Here is a 24,092-nt window from a genome sequence, read left to right on the forward strand (position 1 = left end):
CAGCATCGCGTTCCTGTGCTCTCTGCTGTTCCCCTTCACTGCTTTCGCTCCTGCTTTCTAAGAGCATAGCAAAGAAAGAAGCAGCATTTCCCTCCCCCACCCCCCTTTCCTGGTTCTCACATTACTAAGCCAACCAGACATTTCCTTCTGGCCCCACCAAAAAGATATGGGTGATGGCTAATGGTGCAATATAAAAAAGTCACATGAATGATGTTACTTACCTATTAAAGGTGAAGGATTCTTCTTAAGAGATAATTAGGTTTCAGTTGTGTTTCATTTGCACTAAATTAGTGTCATTTGCTAGAGATTGCAAAATGTTTTCTCAGGTACCACTGCTGATGGTAGGCTGTTTAATTTTGGCAACTTCTGAAAGACAAATATTTAGTAATGAAAAAATACCAAAGTTCCTGTTTATTTAAACGTTATAAATGTAGACTATATTACTTCTCTGTAGGATATTGTCTTGTTAATATGCAGATATGCCCAGACCAGCAACCGTTTACCACTTGCATTAAGAGAATCAAGCTACACTCCTTCAAATATCTGCTTCTCACGCAGCACAACTGTCTCCTGGCCGTGTTTGGTTTTGTGAGCCTCCATCATAGCCAGCAGCTACAGTCCAACCTCTTTCTGCCCCCAATTACAATACTAGTCTCTGTCCATGTAATATTTGTCCTTAGTAATTGTTGATTGCTTCATACAATCAACTAAAAGCCAATGTACCCGACCTGAAGTCCCATCAGATAACACAAAGGGCATATTCTCTAATGGGGAGGTCAAAAGAGGGAGAAAATGGGGAAGAGTCAAGGTCATTTCTTGTATCCTATTCCTCAGAAGTCGTGGGAGTATGAATCTTTTTATATTGACGTATGCCTCCCCATGGATCTCTACCACAGTCATGGTAGTGTTGTTTCATAGAACAAATTTATTTGATAAGAAATGAAAACCACATTTAAGAAGTCAACCAAATCCAGATGTTATTTGCCCCTGTAAGAAGTTAGTGCTCTGGAAGATAAATTCACTCTCTATCATAAATTACTTCTGTGTTTTTTTCTGTACTTTTGAAAACAGGAAAGAAAATACTTTTCTTTTTTTTTTTTTTTTTTTTGCGGTATGCGGGCCTCTCACTGTTGTGGCCTCCCCCGTTGCGGAGCACAGGCTCCGGATGCGCAGGCCCAGCGGCCATGGCTCACGGGCCCAGCCGCTCCGCGGCATATGGGATCCTCCTGGACCGGGGCACGAACCCGTATCCCCTGCATCGGCAGGCGGACTCTCAACCACTGCGCCACCAGGGAGGCCCTACTTTTCTTAATTATTAGTAATAGTAATATAGGAAGTTTTGATGTGCAGATAACAAAATGCATAGGGGAAGGTGGGGGAAGGAGCTTTCTGATTTATTTTCAGTTAGGAGGGTAAAATTTAAACCCTACCCCACTGAATCTCTAGGACAGTTGCACGCTTTTTAAAAACCCACATGTGCTGGGGTGGGGTATACATGGAAAGCACCCGCAGGTTCTGCTCCAATAGACTGTGAAACCTTGGGTCAATGTCTTTTCACCACTCTAGACTTTAGGCCCCTCAGAGGCATAATGGGAAGATTTTGTCACAGGTTGTCAGATGTTCTCCCTCCTAGCACTAACATCTATGATCTATGACAGTTCATTCCAATACCACCACATGATAATTTCCCATTTCATTAAAAGAGTCCTCTGACTGGCTGACTCCCAAATAGGCCTTGTAGTTGATTATGCCGGGACTTACTTAAGCTTACCCTATTAAGGCTTCCTGGTGCTACTGTTAAATGCCAGACAGTCTTGCACTTTGGGTCATGGTTTGTGGTGCCGAGCTCATCCCTGCCTCCTTCCCTCAACCTTACGTTCTCTGGCTGAGATGAGAAGAAAACAGAAACCTGCTTGCTGAGGGTAGGACCATTCCCAGCTTCTTAGCAGGACCCCAAAAGTTTCTAAGCTTCTTGTAATGATAGATCCCTTTGAGGATGAGATGGAAGCTGTGACCAGTCCCCTCAGAGAAATAAACATGGTCTCAAATTTCTACATAAAATTGCAGGAGTTTTCACAGGCCTTCTGAGCCCCTCGCAGGCACCTCAGGCTAGAAACCCGTCTCTAAAGTCTGGGTGGCCCAGTTTATCTCTGTGACAGCTCTAGTCCTCAGTTTTCACATATATAAAATGAGCAAATTCATCTAAAACCTCTTTTGGCTATAAAACCGTGATAGTTCTGGGCTTCCCTGGTGGCGCAGTGGTTAAGAATCCGCCTGCCAATGCAGGGGACATGGATTCGAGCCCTGGTCCGGGAAGACCCCGCATGCCGCAGAGCAACTTAAGCCTGTGCTCCACAACTACTGAGCCTGCGCTCTAGAGCCCGCGAGCCACAACTACTGAAGCCTGCATGCCACAACTACTGAAGCCTGCGCGCCTAGAGCCCGTGCTCTGCAACAAGAGAAGCCACCACAATGAGAAGCCTGTGCACCGCAACAAAGAGTAGCCCCTGCTCTCAGCAACCAGAGAAAGCCCACACACAGCAACGAAGACCCAACGCAGCCAAAAATAAATAAAATAATTAATTTTAAAAAAGAACTCTTTAAAAGAAAAAATGTGATAGTTCCTAGGCACAAAATTACTTCCAGAAAATCTAAAGGAAGTTGCAAATGAGGCTCAAGTATTTCAGGAACTGCTACTCTGCCTTTTGGCCACTAAGTGCTTGATGAATATTTAGTCAATTAAATTTTATTAAATAAATATTAATTAATTTTTTCCCAACCTTGCTGTTTATCTTGACTAGCTTTGAACATGCATTAGAGATTTGAATTTCCAACTCCATACAGACATTCTATGACTTCGTATATATGAAGTCTAATGACTGCATGAGTCTACCAAATTAATCAATTTCTATCCATTTGACATAAAGTATTTTGGGGAGTATTAGGACAATCAGTAGCTGAAAATACATAATGTGAACGTGGCAGCATGATTAACGTTAACAATGTTTGCACTTCTTTTATTGCTAGCCTTTGCATCCCTTAATAGTCAAAATATTAAATCGATGGAAGATTTCTTATTTCATTTACCTTGTAATCTAAGCTGTTGTTATTCATGCTTTGCTTCATACCCTAGTTTAATTTATCTGGCTTTTTGCCTTAATTTTCCTTACTTTTATCCCCTTTCTGATTCTGTCTTTCTGTAGCAGATGTCCTTACTGCTTCTTCTGTTCCTAACAGTCAGGCAGGTAAAGCCACTTGAACCTGACCTTTTAACTGCATGAATGTCGGCATTCTGTTTCCATTTGCTTAGGCCTGATTAGCATGAAGTTGTGACCCTCATAAGAATAAAAATGTAATTAAATGATTGATCTCGTTTATTTCTTGGCAGCCTGCATGGCCCTGATTTGGTATAAGGATATTTTGGTCTAAGCATTTGTGATCTGATGAGATAGTAAAATCATGGGTGAGAAATGAGCTTTCTTGTTTTTCATTTTAAAAGAACATAATCATGTTATATCTCTAACACCTTTAAAATCATTTTGAATAGTAATACCAAAACAAGAGCAAAGTATAAGATTATCTGTCATACTTTGGAAATTTTTAGATATATTTTAATTCCTATCCTTAAGATTTTCCCTTAATAAATTGATAGACAGTTATGAAAAATTTACTTTCCAATTAAGTGTAATTGTGAAAACTGCATTGCAAATAAGTGTCTTCTTCCCTCTGGTTTTGACGTTTCTAGGGGTAAAAAAAGCTAATAGCTTCATTTTAAAGTGAGAGTGATTAAATCATGCCTGCACCATCTAGAAGTGCTTCAACCACTAAATCCTTCCCAAACTTGTGTGCTGAGAGCTTCTTGACAGGGTATCTTCCATAATGTTTGTACAGTTCCAATCATCTGTATGAAAATGAGCTTTCTCATTTAGATTACGTCTATATGGTACCAAAACTACTGGTAAATTAGTCTATTCAATCAAAAATAAATGTATCATTTAACAAATTTTTAAAATTATACTTCAAGCCATCATTTTGGTAACATGTAGCCAGCGCCTCAGTCTTACAGATAAGCACAAGTACCTGGATATCCTTGAATGATGTAGCCATAGCCCTTAAGTGAAGCATTCAGTTCTGGTTTGCTGAAGCCTGCCAACTCATTTTCAGACAACATTCTAGAAGACAGACCTGAAAATAAATCATGTAATGACAAACTTCAGTTTGAGTATAATGAAGAAATCCCCAAGAGGATAAAGAAAGCAGATAGCTCTGCTTGCAACAAAGGAAAGGTGGGTGAATGGTTTCTGTTAAATTACACTTGGACCGTCAGTTTCAGATAGGATTTCATTCCCTCCCCATCCTTTCCCTTCACCTCTCCACTCACTTTCCCTTAGATGCCAAAGTCCACATGGTGATGATATGGGACCCCCATCTGCAATTTATAGAAGGTTAGTCATCGATTCGTCCAGCCAATACCTACTGAAGATGTAGTGTGTGGCAGGCACTGAGATAGCACAGGAGGTGATTTGGCCATGGAGACAAACATGTAAACAGTGCTTGTAGATAAGTACAAAGAACAGTGATTACACAGTGTTATCAGAACACGATGATGTTGAGAAGCAGACAAAAACAGGGCATTCAGACCAGGAGGCTGGTACGTTCAAGGAATTGCTAGAAGTTTTAAAGGTGTTTGGGATGACCAGAAAGATAAACAGGGCTGATTGGGAAGTGTTAACAGAGGAAGGACAACAAGAATAGAAAGAAAAATGAGATACCCGGACCCAACCCTCAAGTGCCTCACAGTGTATAGACTCTGAGCAAATCTATAGACATAGTTACAGTGACATTGTTGGGCAACAAAATAATAAAATACGCCAAAAATTTGAGCCACAGAAGATACATACTCCACTATCTGTTCATTCAGCAACTATGCATTGAGTGTTCCACATTTAAGACCCTGGACTGTGCTCTGAGGGAAGATGAAGAATGAGTTAGACTCAGCCCTTGCTCTCAGAAAGCTTTTCTCTAGGGAAGGTGTTAGGACATGTATATGGATAAGATAGAGCAAGTGAAACACAGTGATGACGTGAGAAAGGAACAAAGAGCTTTAGGGATTCCAAGGTGAGTGGCATATACCTTCCCTGTAAACCAGTATCATTTTTCCCTTGATAGGTTTATGACATGGAACTGGGAGAAGAATTTTATCTTCCTCAGAATAAAAAGGAAAGCAGACAGATTGCACCAGAGCTTTCTGACCTTGTCATCTATTGCCAAGCAGTAAAGTTTCCAGGTAAGAATAGACAGTATCAAATGAACTTATTTACAAACAGAAACAGACTCACTGACTTAGAGAATGAACTTGTGGTTGCCGGGAGGGGGGTGGATAGTTAGGGAGTTTGGGATTTACATCTACACACTGTATTTAAAATGGATAACCAGCAGGGGCCTACTGTATAGCACAGGGAACTCTGCTCAATATTATGTAACAACTTAAATGGAAAACTAATTTGAAAAAGAATAGATACATGTAGATGTATAACTGAATCACTTTGCTGTACACCTGAAACTAACACAATGTTGTTAATCAAGTACTCCAATATAAAATAAAAGGTTAAAAAAAAAAAGACAGTATCATTTATAACATTTAAAGATACCAAAAGATTAAAATATGCTATTTATCTAATTGGGCACTGTGAATGCTCTCCAAATAACTAAATTGTGTTGCTGAAATCATTGTTACAGTATCTTCTAAATATTTATTATCATTATTATTATTATTTGCTTTGATGCTGATGAGGAAAATACCATAAAATGTTCATTTTTCAGATCATATCTCTCCATTATAGTTAATAATAGTAATATTCATAACATCTAATAGCTAAAATTTATTAAGCACTTAATACCAGGATTTATGCTACGTATTTTATGTACATCATCTTAAATGACTCCATAATAATTCTATGAGTAGGTGGATTTATCTCCATTTTTAAAAAACAGTCTGAGAGAGATGCAATAATTGGCCCAAGGTTTCAGAGCATATCAGTTAAGACTCTTTTGTTTGAAAGTGGCAGAAGTTACTTAAGCAAAGAAGACATTTATTGGCTTATGTGTTGAAAAGTGAAGGGATATATGAGTTTCAGGTACAGCTTGGTCCAGGGCTTTCTCTCTCCATATTTCTCACTCTGCTGCTACTATGTTGGCTCTTTTCCCTTTGCGGTTGCAAGGCAGCTGCAGCAGGCTAACCCTGCATATTTCTAGATTCAGCTTCAGTATGAGTCTCTTCCAGAACTTTCAGCAGCAGTTTCATGGTTTTTCACTGGATCCTTTGCCCATCCCTAAACCAGTCACTGTGGCCAAGGACATGCAGTGCTCTGGCTGTCTAGGGCTTAGGTCACGTGCCCCATCCCTGAGCTGGGTAGTGAGTCTCCACCCAAACTGCAAAGATCAAGGACAAGGTTTCAGTGGAGAGGTTTCCCCAGTTGGCCAATTTTAGAAGTACAAGTGAACTTAAGCTGATAAACCACTGACCCCCCCAAAAATGTACATTTCAGTTAATAAGTGGTAGAACTACGATTCTGAAGCCTGTCTATCTCCAAAGTCCTGCCTTTAACCCTAGCACTACCCTGCCTCTCTTGTTAGGGTGTGCTGTCAATGAGCTCATCCAGATGGGGCAGCAGGAGGTGGAGGGCAAACAGGAAAGTCCATAAATATATAGAAGTCAGAAAAATTCATCTCCTCCTATTAAGAAGAAGGATTCCCTTGTACAAGATTTCTGAGGACAGGAGAGCAGCTGGAATTGGGGGATCCGTCTAAATGTTAGTAAGCAGCATATATGAACTTGGTCTAGAGAGGGAAGTTAAAATACCAACCCTCATTTTTTTTAAGATGGTCTAGACGCGGATCCTGGCTTCCAGAGGCTTATCTTAAGCCCTAGTTCTCACACTCTGCCCTGCAAATGGGACAGAGGTCCTGGACTATTGCAAAACTAGGTAACGAGTGGTCTCCTCACACACCAGAAGGGGAAAAAAAATCATAGGTGGAACTTTCTCAATTTTAAGTTTTCTCCCATAAACTGTTTTTAAACTTTTGGCAGCTGCTACTGCTTATCTACTAGCAAATTCTGTTGAGGAGGATGAGAATAAATAAGTAGCAAGCAAAGATTTCAAAGAAATGCAAGACCTTAGCTAGGTAGGTTTAGTTTCACAGTTCCTGACTTTCTGTCTCATAAGTACAGTATGACCATATCTGCAGCTGGTGAAATTGTTCTTATCACGGGGTAAAATCCTTTCACTGTCAAAGAGCCTCATGGCCTGCATGACCTTCATCACAGGAACAGATGTGAAGACCACTCCATCCAAGAATCATACTCACTGCATCTCTTGTTCTTCATAAATTCAGCTGCCACTGCACCCAAACCATTCCTCTGGCTTTGTCTTTTCCTCTCAAGCACTGAGTAAACAAAGAGCACAAATTCCAAGAGATATTTGAAGTCACTATGAGAGATAAAGTTTCTGTACAGGTAGAGAATTGTGGAAGGGTCAAAACGTCATTTGGTCTAGCTTTTGACTTGAGACACTGGCGAAGCATGGGGTTATTTGACTTATTTTTAAAATTCCAAGTATGCTGTTTTTTTAAAGTGTTTATATAACACACATTCTTTATAGGTGTACTATATTCTAATATACTTTTTTAGTAATTGAAGTTTCTTACATTTTTCTTTCCCCAAATTTATTTTCTTTCTCAAAATGACTAAATTACATTGCCAGAATCATTATCGTAATACCTTCTAAATATTTATTGTCATTATTAGTTTTGATGCTCAGGAGGAAAATACCATAAAGTGTTCATTTTCTTGAGCCATAACTTAATAAATTATATTAATTACAATAATAAAAAATGTTCATTTTGCTACACTGTTGATTTTAATTTTGCTACGTTATCAATTTCAATGCATCTCACCTTTCACCATCCCACCTCCCTTCCAAGGAGCCACATGCAAAAAACTCTTCCGAGTAGTGAGACACCATGAAGATCATGGGTATGACCTTCCCCAGAAGTAAAGTAACTTCCCCAAGATCACAGACCTGCTTCAGTGGCAGGGCTCCACTACTCAGTGAGCTTGGCCAGGACAGTTCTATAACTTCTCTGCACTTCGGATTCCCTACCTGCGAAAGAGGCATAACAGTGCTAACTTGCAGGGTTATTGTAAAAAGTAACGATAAGGTATAAGGTACGCAACATGATTAGCACACTATCTGGAAAATAGTTGGCTCTCTCGAAATGGCTGTTGTCATTTTCATTGGTGAACAGGCCAGCAGGGGAGATGAAGGTTCTTTGTTGCTCCTTTGATTACTTCTCTGGGCCTCTCCAGATTCCTTCCCCTTTTTTATCACCCAGCCCTTGTTTCCTTGCGTGCTCACCCCACCCCAGAGAACGCCCAGGCTCCTCACAGGAGGGCCCACATACCCCTGGAGGATGTCAACACGTGCCGGGGTGTGTGCAAAAACCCCAGAATGAACATGGCCCCTCACTCTGACCCCTCATCTCTTTTACTCAGGAGAAAATCCATTGTTAGATCATTGTGTAGAGGGCAAAATTCACATAAAGTTTTAAGATAAAGCATAAGAATTCACTAGTCCAAGTTTGTGCATCTTTGCAGTTTTGGATACTTCAGAGAAAAAAAAATGTAGAAACCCCACAGCTGCTGTGTACTGAGCATTTTCTCTGAACAGGACACTCTATTAAGTATGCGGATATACATTATCTCATTTAATCCTAACCATGACCCTTTTGGAGATGAAGAAGAAGTGGTCAGAGAGGTTAAGTAATTTGTGTGAGGTTGCATCGCAGGGAACAGGGTTTAAACACCGGAGGCTACACTCTTATTAAACACTACTTTATCCTGTCTTCTCTGATGATGTTCTTGGAAGATAAATTTTCATCTCAAAGTGGCCCCCCTGAATGCTGCTTCAGTTAAAGGAAATACTCTCTAATGGTACAATTGTAGACAGTGGGAATGGTTTGGAGGCACTGGTGCCTTTAAATTACACTTCCTGCCCTGGAGCCAGGTCTGCATGGTGTGCATTCATTTCCTCATTCAGCAAATATCTGTGAAGTTCCCACTGCGGCTGGGCACTGGGACAGGCAGAAAGGATTCAGGGAGTGGTTGGACCAGAAGAGAGAAAGAGAAGCCATGAAACATGATTACCATCATAATCTGTTTCCCAGTCAATCCTCAGATTAACCCTGTGAGTGAGTTCCTATCATTGCACCCATTTTGTAGATAAGAAAACTGAGGAATCAAGAAGGCAGATGTTAAGTCAAAGCTCATCAGGAAGGAATTGATCCTAGACAATTATGATGCTACCGCTCAGGCTCTTGGCCATTCTTTCATCTCTCCAAACTGCGTGATTAGGTTCTGGAGCCCTTTCTTTTCACGCAGTTCTTTGAAATCTTTCTGGTGTACAATCAGATGTGTGTGAGTGTGACCTGTGGTCGTCCTGTAATAATCGTGCAGGCCTTGTCACATTTGCCAACAGAGATAAGAACTTTGCTACCGTTGCCTGCAATGCTATCATTAGCGGTGCTAAAAATGCCAGTAGGTCTTCTGTACTGGGTTACAAGGGGATAGTAGGACTTCAAACTAAACATTAACAGGGATGGAAAATGTTGAGTTCCCTTGCTTGTAGCTTTTGGCTTATTTATCTTCATTTTATGGGAACAGGCCTGTCAACTCTAAATGCATCTGGCTCTAGCAGAGGAAAAGAAAGGAAAAGCAGGAAGTCCATTTTTGGCAACAATCCGGGCAGAATGAGCCCCGGGGAGACAGCATCGCTTAACAAAACATCTGGAAAAAGTAACGTCACCTTCTAACAGTATCTTTGCTTGAACCTGCATGCTGGGGGATTCCAGCATTTCACTAAGCACTTCGCTGGAACCTTTTAAATCGTTTTTTAGTTTCATGAATGTTCATGTTATCTAAGTGTGGTATAAATATTTTTTAAATTACAAAATTACCCTCTTAACTTCCTAAAAAATAGCATTTCACTGAAGGTGTTCTAACACTGTTTGCCTCAAAAATAAAAATGGGAGCCACCTTGGGACCTTCTAGTGGTTCTTGGAACTGCACTCTTCACCATTATAACTCCAGAAGATAGATCCATTTTATCTCTAATTACTTTTTATTGTCAAAGTAATAAATTCTCATAGTGAAAAAACTCAAACAATACAGAGTATTATTAAAGTTTCTTTCCACTCACAATGTCCCAGTTCTATTCCCCGGAGGTAACCACTGTTAAGTTTATTGTGTTTAGTTCAAGAAAAATAAGATCCTTTTTAAGATAATCCAAATGGGATATAACTGAACATAACTTGTATAACTTTTATACTTGCTATAATTTTCCACATAGCTTTCTGTACATATAATCCATCTACCTTCTCCTTCTTGCCCCTGTGGTATTCCAGTGTGTGGATATGCATTTATTTAACCACTTCCTCACTGGTGGAACTTTTGGGTTGCTTCCCGGGTTTTTTGTTGCTTTTTTTTTTTCTTGCTATAAAAAACACTGCTAGATTGAACACCCTTGTACATATACTGTTGTGTATTTATGCAAATATATCCACAGGACAGATGAGGTACTGAGGCAAAGGACTTTCAGGCTTTTAATTTAAAATGGTGTTGCGGCACTCATTTTAGCTATCCCTTTTTGGGGGAAGGTCTAATTGGCTTTATTATTTATTGACCCTTGAACGGGTAGCATCCCATCTAGCAAGTAGAAAGGCATACCCTCGATAGCTATCATTTCGTCTCAAGGTGGTGGATTCGCTCACAACACTCAAGATGTATTCTGATGTGTGATGTGTTGTGATTGTTTCCTGGGGTGTTGTTCAGGTTTCTCTTGCTAAAATATTTAAAGTTTTCTGCACTAATCTGAGGCTAATCTTTGGGGGGTTTAGGTTCCTGTGAAGGAATGCGACAGGCCTGGGAGGACTCGCCTTCCTCTGTCAACCCAGCCACGTCCCTCAGCGCTATCATCAGAACTCCCAAATGCTACCACATCTCCTCGCTGAATGAAAATGCCGCCAAACGTCTGTGTCGCAGGTATTCTCAGAAACTGATCCAGCACACTGCCTGCCAGCTGCTGAGGACGTATCCGGCTGCCACCCGCATCGACTCATCCAACCCCAGCCCCCTTCTCTTCTGGCTCCATGGGATACAGCTCGTGGCGCTCAACTACCAGACAGATGGTAATGGGCCTGCTTCACCCGGAGGGGTGCCCCCTCCCCTCGCTCCTTTGGGTCTTATATCTCAGCAAACGTAGTTCAACAAAAAACATGTTTCAAAGGGGGCAAGATTCCCAACTAAGGCCTATGTGAGGGTAAAAATACAGATGACAGAGAACAGAAGGGAATTCGATACTGAACTGTGCTCTTGACTTTCCAGAGTTAAGGCAATAGAAAAGAACCTTCAAGGAGCCCCTATTAGTCTCCTGGTTCTGCCCCCATTTTAAAGCACTTTTCAAACATAAGACTGTTCTTGACAGGGCTGTGTCCAGTTTGTTTTTAAAGACCTGATGGGGTAGAGATTTCCTAACACCCCTTAGTAACTGTCTTGCTAATCTCTTGTTCTTGCAGTGAAAAAATAGGGTCTCTCGAAACACTTTGCAAGTTAATACCATTTTAGCTTCTCCTCATCCCTTTGAGATTGAAATGGAGATTAATGGTCAGCACTGTAAGAGCAGCTGACACAAAGGAAACAAGTCTGTGAATTACATGAACCGAGAAAGTAGTGTTCCTGCTTCTCCACTGTCCTGAGATAACGGATGAGGCCAAAAACTCCAGAGTACAAGCTACCTTTTATTGCATGTTCACTGTGCACCAGGCACCATCTCAATTCTTGACCCCTATTTTCTCATTTAATCTTTGAAACAACTCTAAGAAGGGGGTACCTTTATGATTCCCATTTTTCAGATGAGCAAACCAAGACATAGAGCAATTAAGTGGCTCAAAATCACAGTATGACTTACAATAATAAATTCAAGCACTCTGGGAGTTTAGAGAATAAAGTGTTTTGGTTCCACTTAGATGTGGTGAGAGGTAAGGAGCTACAGCAGATGAGGAAAGAGCAGATGAGGAACATTTCCTAGAAGCTCATTCAAAAACCAGAGTCTTGGGCTTCCCTGGTGGTGCAGTGGTTGAGAGTCCGCCTGCCGATGCAGGGAACACGGGTTCGTGCCCCGGTCCGGGAAGATCCCACATGCCGCGGAGCGGCTGGGCCCGTGAGCCATAGCCGCTGAGCCTGCGCGTCTGGAGCCTGTGCTCTGCAACCGGAGAAGCCACAACAGTGAGAGGCCTGCGTACAGCAAAAACAAAAAAAGAAAAAAAAAAACAAAACAAAACCCAGAGTCTTCTCTTTGAACAATCAAGCAGCCTTCTCCTTCCTCTCACGTGAACTGAATCAGATCCTAACAAACTGTGCTGGCCCATCGACCATAGCTTAGCCCTGTCTGCAGCCAAGGTCAAACCACAGTTGTAGCTCTGGGACCAGCTAGCCACCTGGCACTGGCACCACCAAAGCCCATTTGTGGCTGACCCTGGTTAGAGACATCAGTCATATTTTCTTGCCTTTGTTATATTTGCTTCTCTCAATTGAAATTGAGTAAGATAATGCAGGTGAAATACCATACTTAGCATAGTGCCTGGAGCAGAGACAGCATTCCACAAACGTTAGCTACCATTAAGTGCTTTTGATAAGTTATGAAAACAGTATGATTTGGACTTGCAAGTGGAAATAATAGTGAAATATTTTTAAAGCTGTAAAAATTTACTTTCAATCTGTCCCAAGTGGCTTGTGGGTTTATATCTCTGGCCCTGTCTATAGCCCCAAGTCCACAGTTGCCCTTGGTGGAGATGATACTGAAATATTTTAAGTGAACTGAAATAACTAGCAAAATGGTTTTCTCAAGGAAATGGAAATGCACTTGGTTTGGGACGTGTCCTTTCTCCTGAAGTGCCTAGGCTGGCGCAGACACACTGGCTCCACTGATGGCAGACAGAGCCACAGCTGAAGGGGACACGGGTATTGCCCCTCCTTGAGCCTCTCTGTGGTCTGGAAGCACACACTGAGGCTGCACCTTGGCCTCCACTCATCCCTGAAGGCTCTGTCTCTTTCCCAAATCAAGCCGGAGTGCATGTTCCCTTTGCCCCGCTCAGGGTGGGGCAGGAGGCTGTGTTGTGTGATTCATCCTCAGGTTTCTCTACATAATCTTCCAACTCAGGAGGGAGTGCTGCCCTATAACCTCTCTTGATTCTAGGCAGCAAGCAATGATTAAAAATCTCCCACATTGGGCAAAGCTCACGCTACATGCAGTTTCAGTGTGTTCATCTGTAAAAAATGGTCTTCATTCCTGCACACTGGGGTAGAGCCTGGTCAATCCCTTGCACACAGTAGATGCTCAATAAATGCACGTTGCACTGAGCTTACAGATTGTCTCAATGAGCTCCACTGCAGTCTGAACCTATAGTTCTTGATTTTGAGTCCAGATCTCTTCTAGGTATTCCTATGTGAATTTCAAGTCCAAATAGAGAAGAGTCAATGTTGGAATCACTATTTTTTAATTTTTGAAAAAGAATTCCTGCGTTAAGGAGTGCTTGGTTTTCCATGAAGCATGCTAGCCAAATAACAAAGAACCCCCTCCCAGTGCCCCTCTAGCCTCCAGATATGTTCCATGGGTCATCTGCCTTACACTTCCTGAATTTCAGGGGACCCCAGTGCCCCAAAGCGGTGTCCATGGACTTAGGGTCATCTCTTCCCAAGATCTCTAATGGCTCCATCAACTCCAAGAAGGTCTGCAGTGATCTGGAACCAGAAATAGCTCGGGTCTACACTCATTAAAACCAACTCTTGAGTTTGGAAACTGACTTGAGTCTAGTATGCAGACCCTGGTTATTGCAGGCAACAGCCCCTCAAAGTTCTTTCCCTCTGGGGCAGAATGATTCCTGCCTCATGTCCCAGGACCTATAAGTATGTAGAAATGCAGCCCCACTCAAAAGAAAAACTTCTATTAATATTTATTACGCTTTCCTGAATGATTGTCACACCCTTTCTGATGACTTCTCCAGCCTCAAAATATAGGGATAATGATTATGAGAATGGTTTCCACTTAATACAGGTTTTTAAATGAATAGAAGGACGTAAAGATAAGGATTTGCTTGATCTGCCATCCCATGCACTGACTGAGAAGGGTGATGGAATTACATAGATCTATGCACATTCTTTCACTTGGTTAAAACAGAGGTTTTAAAACTATAGCCCTAGATGAAGTTCTGGGAGCACCTATAGGGGACAGTAGGAGGGCGAGATTTAAGGTCCCACCTTTACTCCAAACTGAGCAGCTCCATGTGGTTCTGTGTTACATAGTAAATCATCAAAAGAGATTTTAGTTAAGCAAAAGTGCTTTGAATTTTTGGAAAGCTACAAAGACAGACACAGTGCTAATGAAATCAGACTTCAAACCCAAATGAGTGTTGACATCATAATCATAATTTAATACCTACTGTTTATCAAGCACCTTCTATGTGCCAAATGCTGGGGTAGGGATTTTTGCCCATGACCTCACTTATCTTTATGACATCCCTGTGAGATGTACATTAAATGGCACGGTAGTTAAGATTAGGAACTGTGGGTCAGGCTGTCTGGGTTCGAACCTTAACATTTACCTCTTACTGGCTATGTGCCTTGGGCTTTTTCACTTCTTGTGCCTCAGTTTCTTCATCTATAAAAATGAGAATACTAAGAGAATCAACCTCGTGTTATTGGGAGGCACTAATACACACAAGTTCTTAGAATGGGGCTTGATACATAGTAAGAGTGCAGTAAGTGTGAGCTGCTGTAATTTTTTTAGCAATATACTGTGCATCCATTTCTTACTTACCAACTCTTCCTGAGCTACTTTGCTTCACTCTTTGAACCATCCTCTGCCCACGTCTACGTTCCTCTGTCACAGAGCAGCCTGGGAAGAGAATTTTCTCCCACTGCAGGCAAGACAATTGGCCTCAGTGAATCAGTCATATTGGGGCTGGAAGGGGTCTGAGAGGTGGGGTCCAATGCACTAATTTTGAAGATAAGGAGACAGAGGTCCAAGGAGCTTTGATATGTGTCTAAGACATCTGACCCTAGAAATTCCTGCACACAATCCCAGCCAACCCCACGTATGGGGAAAAATTTCACACACGAGATGAGGAGTGGCCAACTTCTCATTGCTCTGTGGTGCTCATTTAGCATACTTTTCCTTGATGTTGGTCCATGTATCAGAGTTCATTCTGCACATGGAAGGAATCTTTCAGAGGGAACATTTGTCAGGTGTGTCTCATAAACGTTTTGCTCATTTGGAATGCAACTTTTCTACAGACTTGTGCCATCAGATGAGCATTTGAGTGTGTAAGAGCCCAAAATCCGTGCAGGGATCCAACCGTTCATCAAACAACTCTGCCAAATAAAATTTGGCCACAGAAGACTGGAAGCTGTTGTGAGGGTTCCCAGAGTGTACTATGGAGGGGACTGTGGACATAATGTGAATCACATGTGATAATGATTTTTTTTCACATTTAACTACAGCTTAAAAACAGAGGTAGAAACACGGTGATTTATGAGTTGAAATTGAAATTTCAAGAAAAAGATATGTTTCTCTGGCTCTTCTCCTGATCTTTCCTGGATTCTTAAGATTTTATCTTACACATGAAAAAGCAAGAATTGGTCGTACAATTGTCTTCATGGTTTGGTGTTTAGGGATAAGAAAATGCCATTATGCCTTTCTAAAATTCAGTATAAAATGAGGTATTTCAAAGATTATTTTTTGGAAGGATGTTGTAAATTTTAATTTGCAAAAGGAGTTTTTAAGTGGCAGGAGTTTTTAAGTGGCTCCTGGGTTGGAGTGGGAACATGGGGCATATCCCATAGACAGTGAGCTCCATGAAGATGGGGATTTTGTGTCTTACTTCCTGCTGTATCTCTGGTGCCTAACACGAGCTGGCACATGGTAGGCACTCAGTCTATGGAGTGAGTGGTTGGTTCTCTCTTCCTGCTTAAGCTTAGGGAAAATCGAAAAAGTCAATTTGTAAGATGACACTTTAGTGACAAGGTAACAAGTGATGTTGACTGTTTTGCAGATCTCCCTCTACATTTAAATGCTGCCATGTTTGAGGCCAACGGTGGCTGTGGTTATGTTCTGAAACCCCCAGTTCTGTGGGACAAGAACTGTCCCATGTATCAGAAGTTTTCTGCCTTGGAAAGAGACCTGGACAACATGGAGCCTGCCGTCTATTCTTTAACTGTAAGTCTGGCCCTGATGGTCCCAATAGAATATAGGAAGGTGTTTAAGCCCTTCCTATATTCCTTTTATATATATATATAAATTTATTTATTTATTATTTATTTATTTATGGCTGTGTTGGATTTTCGTTGCTGCACGCAGGCTTTCTCTAGTTGCGGCGAGCGGGGGCTTCTCTTCGTTGCGGTGCGTGGGCTTCTTTCTCATTGTGGTGGCTTCTCTTGTTGCGGAGCACGGGCTCTAGGCTCATGGGCTTCAGTAGTTGCAACATGCAGGCTCAGTAGTTGTGGCTCGTGGGCTCTAGAGCGCAGGCTCAGTAGTTGTGGCGCACGGGCTTCGTTGCTCCGCGGCATGTGGGATCTCCCTGGACCAGGCTCGAACCCGTGTCCCCTGCACTGGCCGGCGGATTCTTAACCACTGCGCCACCAGGGAAGCCCGCCCTTCCTATATTCTATCGGGATTCTAAGGTGTAATGCCTTTTGAACTCAAGGCGTTACAAAACTCTCATGTCACAATTTTGTTGGTGCAGATTTAGTTCCCAAAAGAATTTCTTTACTTCTCAGAAAGCAGCGGCTGAGGTTTAGGTATGCAGTCACCAGGCGCTGTATTCGCTAGAGCCCAGTAGGTGGAGTTATGAGCTCCCTGCTACCACCTCCATACTGATGATGGTAATTCTGTCTTCCAGGGCCCTCAGCATCATAACTCTCAGTGCATCCCATAAAAGCTGAGCTCTTTCTTAGAGCAGGTCATCTTATACTCTAACAAGCTCTTATAAAAGGTAAAACAGGCATCAATATACAAATCAATTAAATATCTTTCCTCCTTACAGTTTAACCTTTGTCATTCCTGGCCTTTCCTTATTCCTTTTATTGCCTAATTAACTAACTGTCAAAACTCCACAGACTGCCCTTAACATCAGAGTCCTGGTAGCTCATTACTCATTTTTATTTCCAGCTTCTCTCACTCCCTCTTAGCTGAGGAAAAAAACAAAACAAAACAAAACACTGAATGGGTGATAGAAAGACAGGGAGCGATGAAGTTATCCCTCCATCCATCTCTAGATCTTGTCTGTTTCCCTCCAAAGGAGGAATGCCAAGCAGCCTCTGCTCACAACACCTCAAAACCCTGGGAGATCCCAACTCAGAGATTTTCCTACCACCAAACTGCTTTTTCTCTTTCCCTAAGACAGTAGAGCAGTAGCTCCTTTTCTGTGTGACCATTTTCACTAGACTTGAGTATAGCTTCATGTTGACAGAAGGCTATGAATTTTTAACAACATTCCCTGTGACTTGCTCCAGAACCTAACTATTCAAGAAAAAATTTTTGAAGTTGTAAAAGATACACCTAAAACACTTTGAACAGAACATAAGTAACACATTTGTGGTTTCATATATAAGGTCTTCTTTTTTCCCAACTTCTTGACAAACTTAATTTCATCTTAATTACATGGTTTCTGAAGATATTTGAACATGTTGACAGTTGAAAGGTTATAGTTAGGTGAATGCTGTTGACAAAATAGATTTTACCATGATTCCAGTCATGCAATTACCTGATTGTGATAACTTCTCTTTTTTTAGCAGCCTTATTAATCATTTACCTGGTCCATTCCAGAGGGTTCTTTGTCTTTGTGGAGGGAAGCGATGAGGCTCAGAGGCGACCTCTGTCTCTTTCGCATCTTCAGTGACTTTGATCCTTTTTCCTCCTCAGATTGTCTCTGGGCAGAACGTGTGCCCGAGTAACAGCACGGGAAGCCCGTGTATAGAGGTCGACGTCCTGGGTATGGCCCTGGATAGCTGCCACTTCCGCACGAAGCCCATCCACCGCAATACTCTGAACCCCATGTGGAATGAACAGTTCCTCTTCCGGGTTCACTTTGAAGATCTCCTATTTCTTCGTTTTGCCGTTGTGGAGAACAATAGCTCGGTGGTAACTGCTCAGAGAATCATCCCCCTCAAGGCTCTAAAGCGAGGTAGAATCAAATTGTCAAAAGTTCGTAATCGTAGCTGAGCGATGGATGCCCCGGGGTTCATTACACGCTTCTCTCTACTTTTGTATATGATTGAAATTTTCACATTAAAAAGTTAAAATAAGAGGCAGAAGCAAATAATACAAGTTTGAACACTTTTTGAGCATGTCTCAAAAGACGCTTTTCCTTTTACGTTTTTCTAAAATCCGAAGTTATTGACAACGTCTGTTATGAAGTGCAGCCTCTCCCACTGTTGCTGATGTTGGGAGCGGCAGTCGTTGTGCTCTTGTCCACATACATCCCTCCCCAGATAGCGCCCGCCTTACCCCTGGCATGTTTAAAGCAGGGACTGACGTGAGGAGAGGAAACCGAGAACAGGGAGGGCTGGGGTGTGCTGTGGCATGAGTGGGACGAGGTTGGAGTCAGTGCCTGGTGGGTGTCCAGTGTCAGAAGCCGGGGGTGGGTTTGGGTGCAGAGCAGGGAAGGTGGAGAATTCTGAGCAAAGGCCAGAGAAGCTGGCTTGCTGCATGTGGGCTTTGCCATGGCCCTTGGGGGAAACGTCAGCTTGTCGCACCTGTCCAGAACGTCTGTGCACTGCTTCTCAAACTTTGATGTGCAGTTGAGTCACCCAGGCTCTTAGTAATAAAATACAGACCCTGATGCTGTGGGCCTGGGGCTTGAGATTCTGCCTTTCTAACAAGCTCCAGGGATGCTGACTCTGCTGACCTCCTTTGAGTACCAAGTTTCCAGGACATACTTCCTCTCACAGCCATACTCTGCCAGCCTCTGAGCACCAACATGTTACAGTCTCCTACTTTGGTTTTTCCTTGTTTCTTTTCTCCATTGTGTGAGTAGTGCATGGTCACTGTGTTAGTCAGCTAGGGCTGTGTAACAAAATACCACAGACTGGGTGGCTTAAACAACAGAGGTTTATTTTGTCCGTTTTGAAGGCTAGAAGCCCAAGATCAAGGTTTCAGCAAGTTTGCTTTCTTCTGAGGCCTCTCTTCTTGGCTTGCAGATGGCCACCTTCTCCTTGTGTCCTCACAGGGCCATCCCTTGGTCTGTGTGCATAGCATCTGGTGTTTCTCCGTGTCTGCCCTCCAGTCCCCTCTTCTTATAAGGACGCTGGTCATATTGGATTAGGACCCACCCTAATGACCCATTTTAACCCCATCACCTCTTTAAAGACCCTATCTCCAGAGAGTCACATTCTGAGGTAATGGGAGTTAGGGCTTCAACATACGAATTTTAGGAGGACACCATTCAGTTCATCACAGTTATTACAGAAATATGACAAAGTACAGAGAAGCAAAAACAGTTTTTTAAAATTATCCTTTTTTCCATCTCTTCAAAATAGTTACCTTTGGTATATGTCTTTTGCAGGCTTTACACCTCTACCCATGTATATACATATTAGCATATAGTATATATTTTGAACAAGTAAGCTTCCTACTAATCTTAGTGTTTTGCAACTTACTGGTTTTCACTTACTGATGTATGTAGTGAACAACTTTTCAGGTTAATAGCTATACATCTTCATTACCACTTTTAAGAGCTGCATATTATTCCATTTTATACTTGCACAAATACACACCATAACTTATTTAACCAACCCCCTATTGTTGGAATATTTTATGATCACTAAAGCTGTTCTAAAATGGAATATTTGTAGAACAGTTATTCTAGATGACTTGATAAACAAAAATGATCAGGTTTTCCTACTATATTTGGTTTGAGTTTAAAATTTTCAGTTTGAGTCTAAGTTAAAAACAGACCTTGGACAAGTTAACTACCACTAGGTAGCCCCAAACTGTCCCCTGGGGCAACACTCCTGGGGAAAAGGCATCAGTTGGTTGTCACCCCTGCCCATCTTAAAGTCTTATTTCTCCCTATCATTTACTGACCTCCCTGGGGGATCTCCTTGGCAGAGCTCTGCAGTGCACAGCTAACAAGCTTTTCCCAATTCTGCATTGTTCCAGGATATCGACATCTTCAGCTGCGAAACCTCCACAATGAACTCTTGGAAATCTCTAGTTTATTCATAAACAGCAGGAGGATGGAAGAAAATTCGTCTGGCAATACTATGCCGGCCTCTTTGGTAATTAAGTTCTATTTCACTCAGCTTATTTGTGGGGATTGCTATGCTGGAGGCAGGCTTTCTTGTGGTCCAGGAATATGGTCCATTTGAGTTATTGATTAGGTAGCTATGGAAATAATAATAATAATAATGGCTGCCACTTGACACTTTCTAAGCACTTTACATATATACTAACTCACTTAATCCTTTCAATAACTTCATGAAATAGCTATTAGTATCATCTCCATGTTACAAAGGAAGGTAAGAGCTAAGTACACCTGAGGTCACACAGCTATAAACCCAAGTTCATCTAGTGCCAAAGCCCATACGCTGAACGAGTACATTATAGTGCCTACCAGGGAAGTGAGCCAAAAATAACAACACGGGGAAAAGGCTAATTATGCAAAGCCTGCTAGGAAGCATCTTGATACTTCTAGAAAGTTTAGGTTAGATGAGGAAAATCCTTTGCTTCTTCAGCAGTCCAGAGGCAGATGTCACAGGCGAGCAGGGTCGGGTGAGCAGCCAGGCGCTGCTGGCGACACATAACTGTGCAAGCATAGCAATGCCCCGGCACCTGGGGAGACACAGCATCTGCACTCTTGGGAGTGGGAGAGGAACACCGCAAAAAGGGCCACCTTTACAGGAGCTGGGTTTTAACAGGTTCCCCAGGTAAGGTCCAAGCCGTTGAACTTGGAGAACCATTGGACCAGCACTCACCCTAGTAATGCAGGGTTGTTTGCTTAAACAAGGAACTCTCTTTTAATTAACTGGTTAATTCCACTCTGCTTGCTCTTTAAAAATTAATGTAAAAGGGTGTCCATCAATCGCCTCTTTACATGTTTAGTGATCTGTTCATGGTCGCATCACTCTTGTACTTCAGCAGGGTCCTCACAACCGTTGGAGAGGCGCCTTCTATGCTCACAGTGGCGCTGGGGTTAGCCACTGCTGCTGCCACCTCTGAACAGCCCTGCTTTCTCCTCTGCTTCTCTTTCCCTAACCTCAACAGTTTCTTCTCTTTCTCTGTCCCTCACCTTGTTTTCTTAAGTTCTCCTCCTTTTCCCTTCAACGAGTGATCGAAGTTGAGCACAGCACTTGGGCCAGAGTAGGGGGAGGTATTGCCTCTGCCTGGTGCAGAGGACTGGGAAGCAGGGACGGGGCTGCCTGGTACCTAAGAGCAAGAATTAGATGCTTTCAGAAAGGCAAGGCAGAGCTTAGTGTCCACTTCTGGGTTGGTTGCCCTCAATCCCTATTAGAGCTGAAGACCCCACACATGCCATGAATGAACCATTCTTCCTCACAACACTTCTGACGCCAAATGTGTGGTGTCTTCTCGACACTACTTCTCCAACTCTCTGATGCCAGCTCGGTGTCCTACAGTTCAGTTCAGTTCCGACACTATCTACCTGGGCTGAGCATCAGATCCCACAAGTTAAGGGCTCAGTCCCACAGCACTGTCCCCACTTCGGATGCCAGTTGCAAGTCCCAGGCTGTCACTGGTACTCCTGACTGACCAGCTATAAATCCAAGAGGTTCCCACAACCCCCTCCTTAGGGTCAGTAGTTTGCTAGAATGACTCACAGAATGACTCGTGAATGACTCGGGAAAGTGCTTTACTTACTATCACCAGTTTAGTATCAAGGATACAACTCAGGACCAGCCAATGGAAGAGGTACATAGGGTGAGATATGAGGGGAGAGGAAGCAGAGTCTCCATGCCTTCTCTGGACACACCACCCTCCCAGCACCTCCACGTGTTCAGCAACCCAGAAGCTCTCAGAATCCCGTCTCTTAGGGGGTTTTATGGGTGTTTCCTTGCATAGGCCTGACTGAGTAAATCATTGGCCGTTAGTGATTAACTCAACCCCCAGCTCCTTTCCCCTCCCCCGAAGTCAGCAGTAGCAGGGGCTGAAAGTTGCAACCATCTAATCATGACTTAGTCTTTCTGGTGATCAGCTCCCATCCTGAAGCCATCTAGGGGCCTCCAGCCGTAAGTCATCTTATCGGCACACAGAAAACTCTCGTCACTCCAGAGATTCCGAGGGTTTAGAAGATGTGTGCCAGGAGCTATGAGCAAAGACCAGATACTTATTTTCAATTATATCACACCATACCATCCTAGGTATATGCCAGGCAGCAGCATATATGCTTGGTAAATATGTGTTCTTTGACCTTGGAAGTCATCACCTTCCATTGCTCAAGACGATAACTGAAGATCATCCTGGACTTCTCCTTCTCTCTCACTGCCCCATGTAAGACTTGATAAATCTGTCTCCTTAGTATCTTTCAAATCCATTCATCTCTATCTGTCCCTACCATCTTGGCCCTCGTTCATTCTCACCTGGCTTGTGGCCGTGGGTTCCTACCTGGTCCCCCTCCCTCTGAGTTTGACCACCTCTGTATGTCCTCCTTTAGGGCCTTTTAGACAGTTCTATCTAAAACTCAAATCTGACCATGTCACTCTTCTGTTAAAAACCCTTGCTACTCTGGGAAAGCCGAGAGCTCATGGGTCATTTAAAGGGACAGCTGCCACCCTGCTCTCAGCTCCAGCTGCTTGTTGCCAAGCAGTTTTGCCAGATATTTTGGTTTTCAAGACTGTCAGGACATCTGGATTGGCATAAATGTTGGCAACTATTTCAACTTTTTAAAAATATAGTGCAGGCTAAGTCATACAATTAAAATGCATGCATTTTATGGTATGCAAATCATGTCTTAATAAAATTGATTAAATAATAAAAACGCATTGTACAAGCATAACAAAACAGCCAACCTCTCTTCCCCCACACCAAATAAAAACAAAATGCATGCTAAACAAAATACTTAGGCAGCCTTTTCCCCTCCATCACCTCACAAAATTCATTGAGGTTCCCAGAATGCCTTGCTTTAGGCCACCTCTAACGCTTTGTACAGGCTATACCAATATTGGGGATGTTCTTGTCCCACTCTTTATCTGCTAATTCACACTGGGCCTTCAGATGATAACCATTTTCAGGAGGTGCTCTCTGATTTCCTCCAAACCTGGCTTCCCAAGGAACTTACCATGGACAACTTATAATTGTCCACGTTCTCTTCTAGCTGTTCTATTCAACTGGGAGCCCTTGAAGCCAGGGATAATGTCCCATTTCTCCCTGAATCCCCAGGGGCAGGCAAAATGTCTGATTCCTGCCAGCCCTCCATAAATGATTTTGTATTTTAAATGAATGAATATATCTTAATATACAAACTGCTCGAAGACTTGCGAGTTATACACCTCCCCAACTCCTCCTAACAGAAATATTTTTTGTATCATAATTATTAGTATGCCTGGACAGCAAGCTCCTTAAGGCCAGAATATTTTATTTATCATCTTACCATCCAAAATTCTAGCCCAGTGCCCTGAAGAGGGATGGAACTCAACAGACACTGTTGAATGTCTGTTCATAAGTAAGGACCGACATACATTTCAGATAATATCAGTCCCCTAATTATGATGGAAAGAGACACTGTTATTTAAAATAAGTTAATATTTTGGTGGTATGCTGCTAAATATTCTTACTAGACTATTAAGCAAGATGCACCATTGCCTACTGAACCACAAAAAGATGCATCTGGTTATAAAAGGATGCTCTTGTTTTGCATTTACGTGTCCCTGTACGTACTTCCTAAGAACTAGCACTTCTGTATTGGTGTAGCCTAGAAACAATATGAGAATGTAAATGAATGAGAAACCATGTGATCTTCCTTGACAG

The 24,092-nt window shown here is 42.4% G+C and overlaps 1 protein-coding gene across 3 annotated transcripts in view; it reads left to right on the forward strand.

The window, feature by feature from the left end:
* The window catches only part of PLCE1 (phospholipase C epsilon 1), a 313,229-nt gene that overhangs the window by 273,630 nt on the left and 15,507 nt on the right, over window positions 1-24,092 (forward strand). For all 3 annotated transcript variants that reach the window (XR_014291928.1, XM_082604110.1, XM_082604111.1), the window contains exons 21-27: window positions 4,165-4,286; window positions 5,170-5,287; window positions 9,722-9,853; window positions 10,954-11,244; window positions 16,165-16,328; window positions 18,033-18,294; window positions 20,271-20,389. Coding sequence is in view for 2 of the 3 variants with exons in the window: in XM_082604110.1 (XP_082460236.1) it covers window positions 4,165-4,286; window positions 5,170-5,287; window positions 9,722-9,853; window positions 10,954-11,244; window positions 16,165-16,328; window positions 18,033-18,294; window positions 20,271-20,389 (1,208 nt within the window). In the remaining variant the exon portion in view is untranslated. The remainder of the gene's footprint in view (window positions 1-4,164; window positions 4,287-5,169; window positions 5,288-9,721; window positions 9,854-10,953; window positions 11,245-16,164; window positions 16,329-18,032; window positions 18,295-20,270; window positions 20,390-24,092) is intronic.

This window comes from Mesoplodon mirus (assembly GCF_964341445.2).
Source record: "Mesoplodon mirus genome assembly, chromosome: 2".
NCBI classification, from domain to species: Eukaryota; Metazoa; Chordata; class Mammalia; order Artiodactyla; family Ziphiidae; genus Mesoplodon; species Mesoplodon mirus.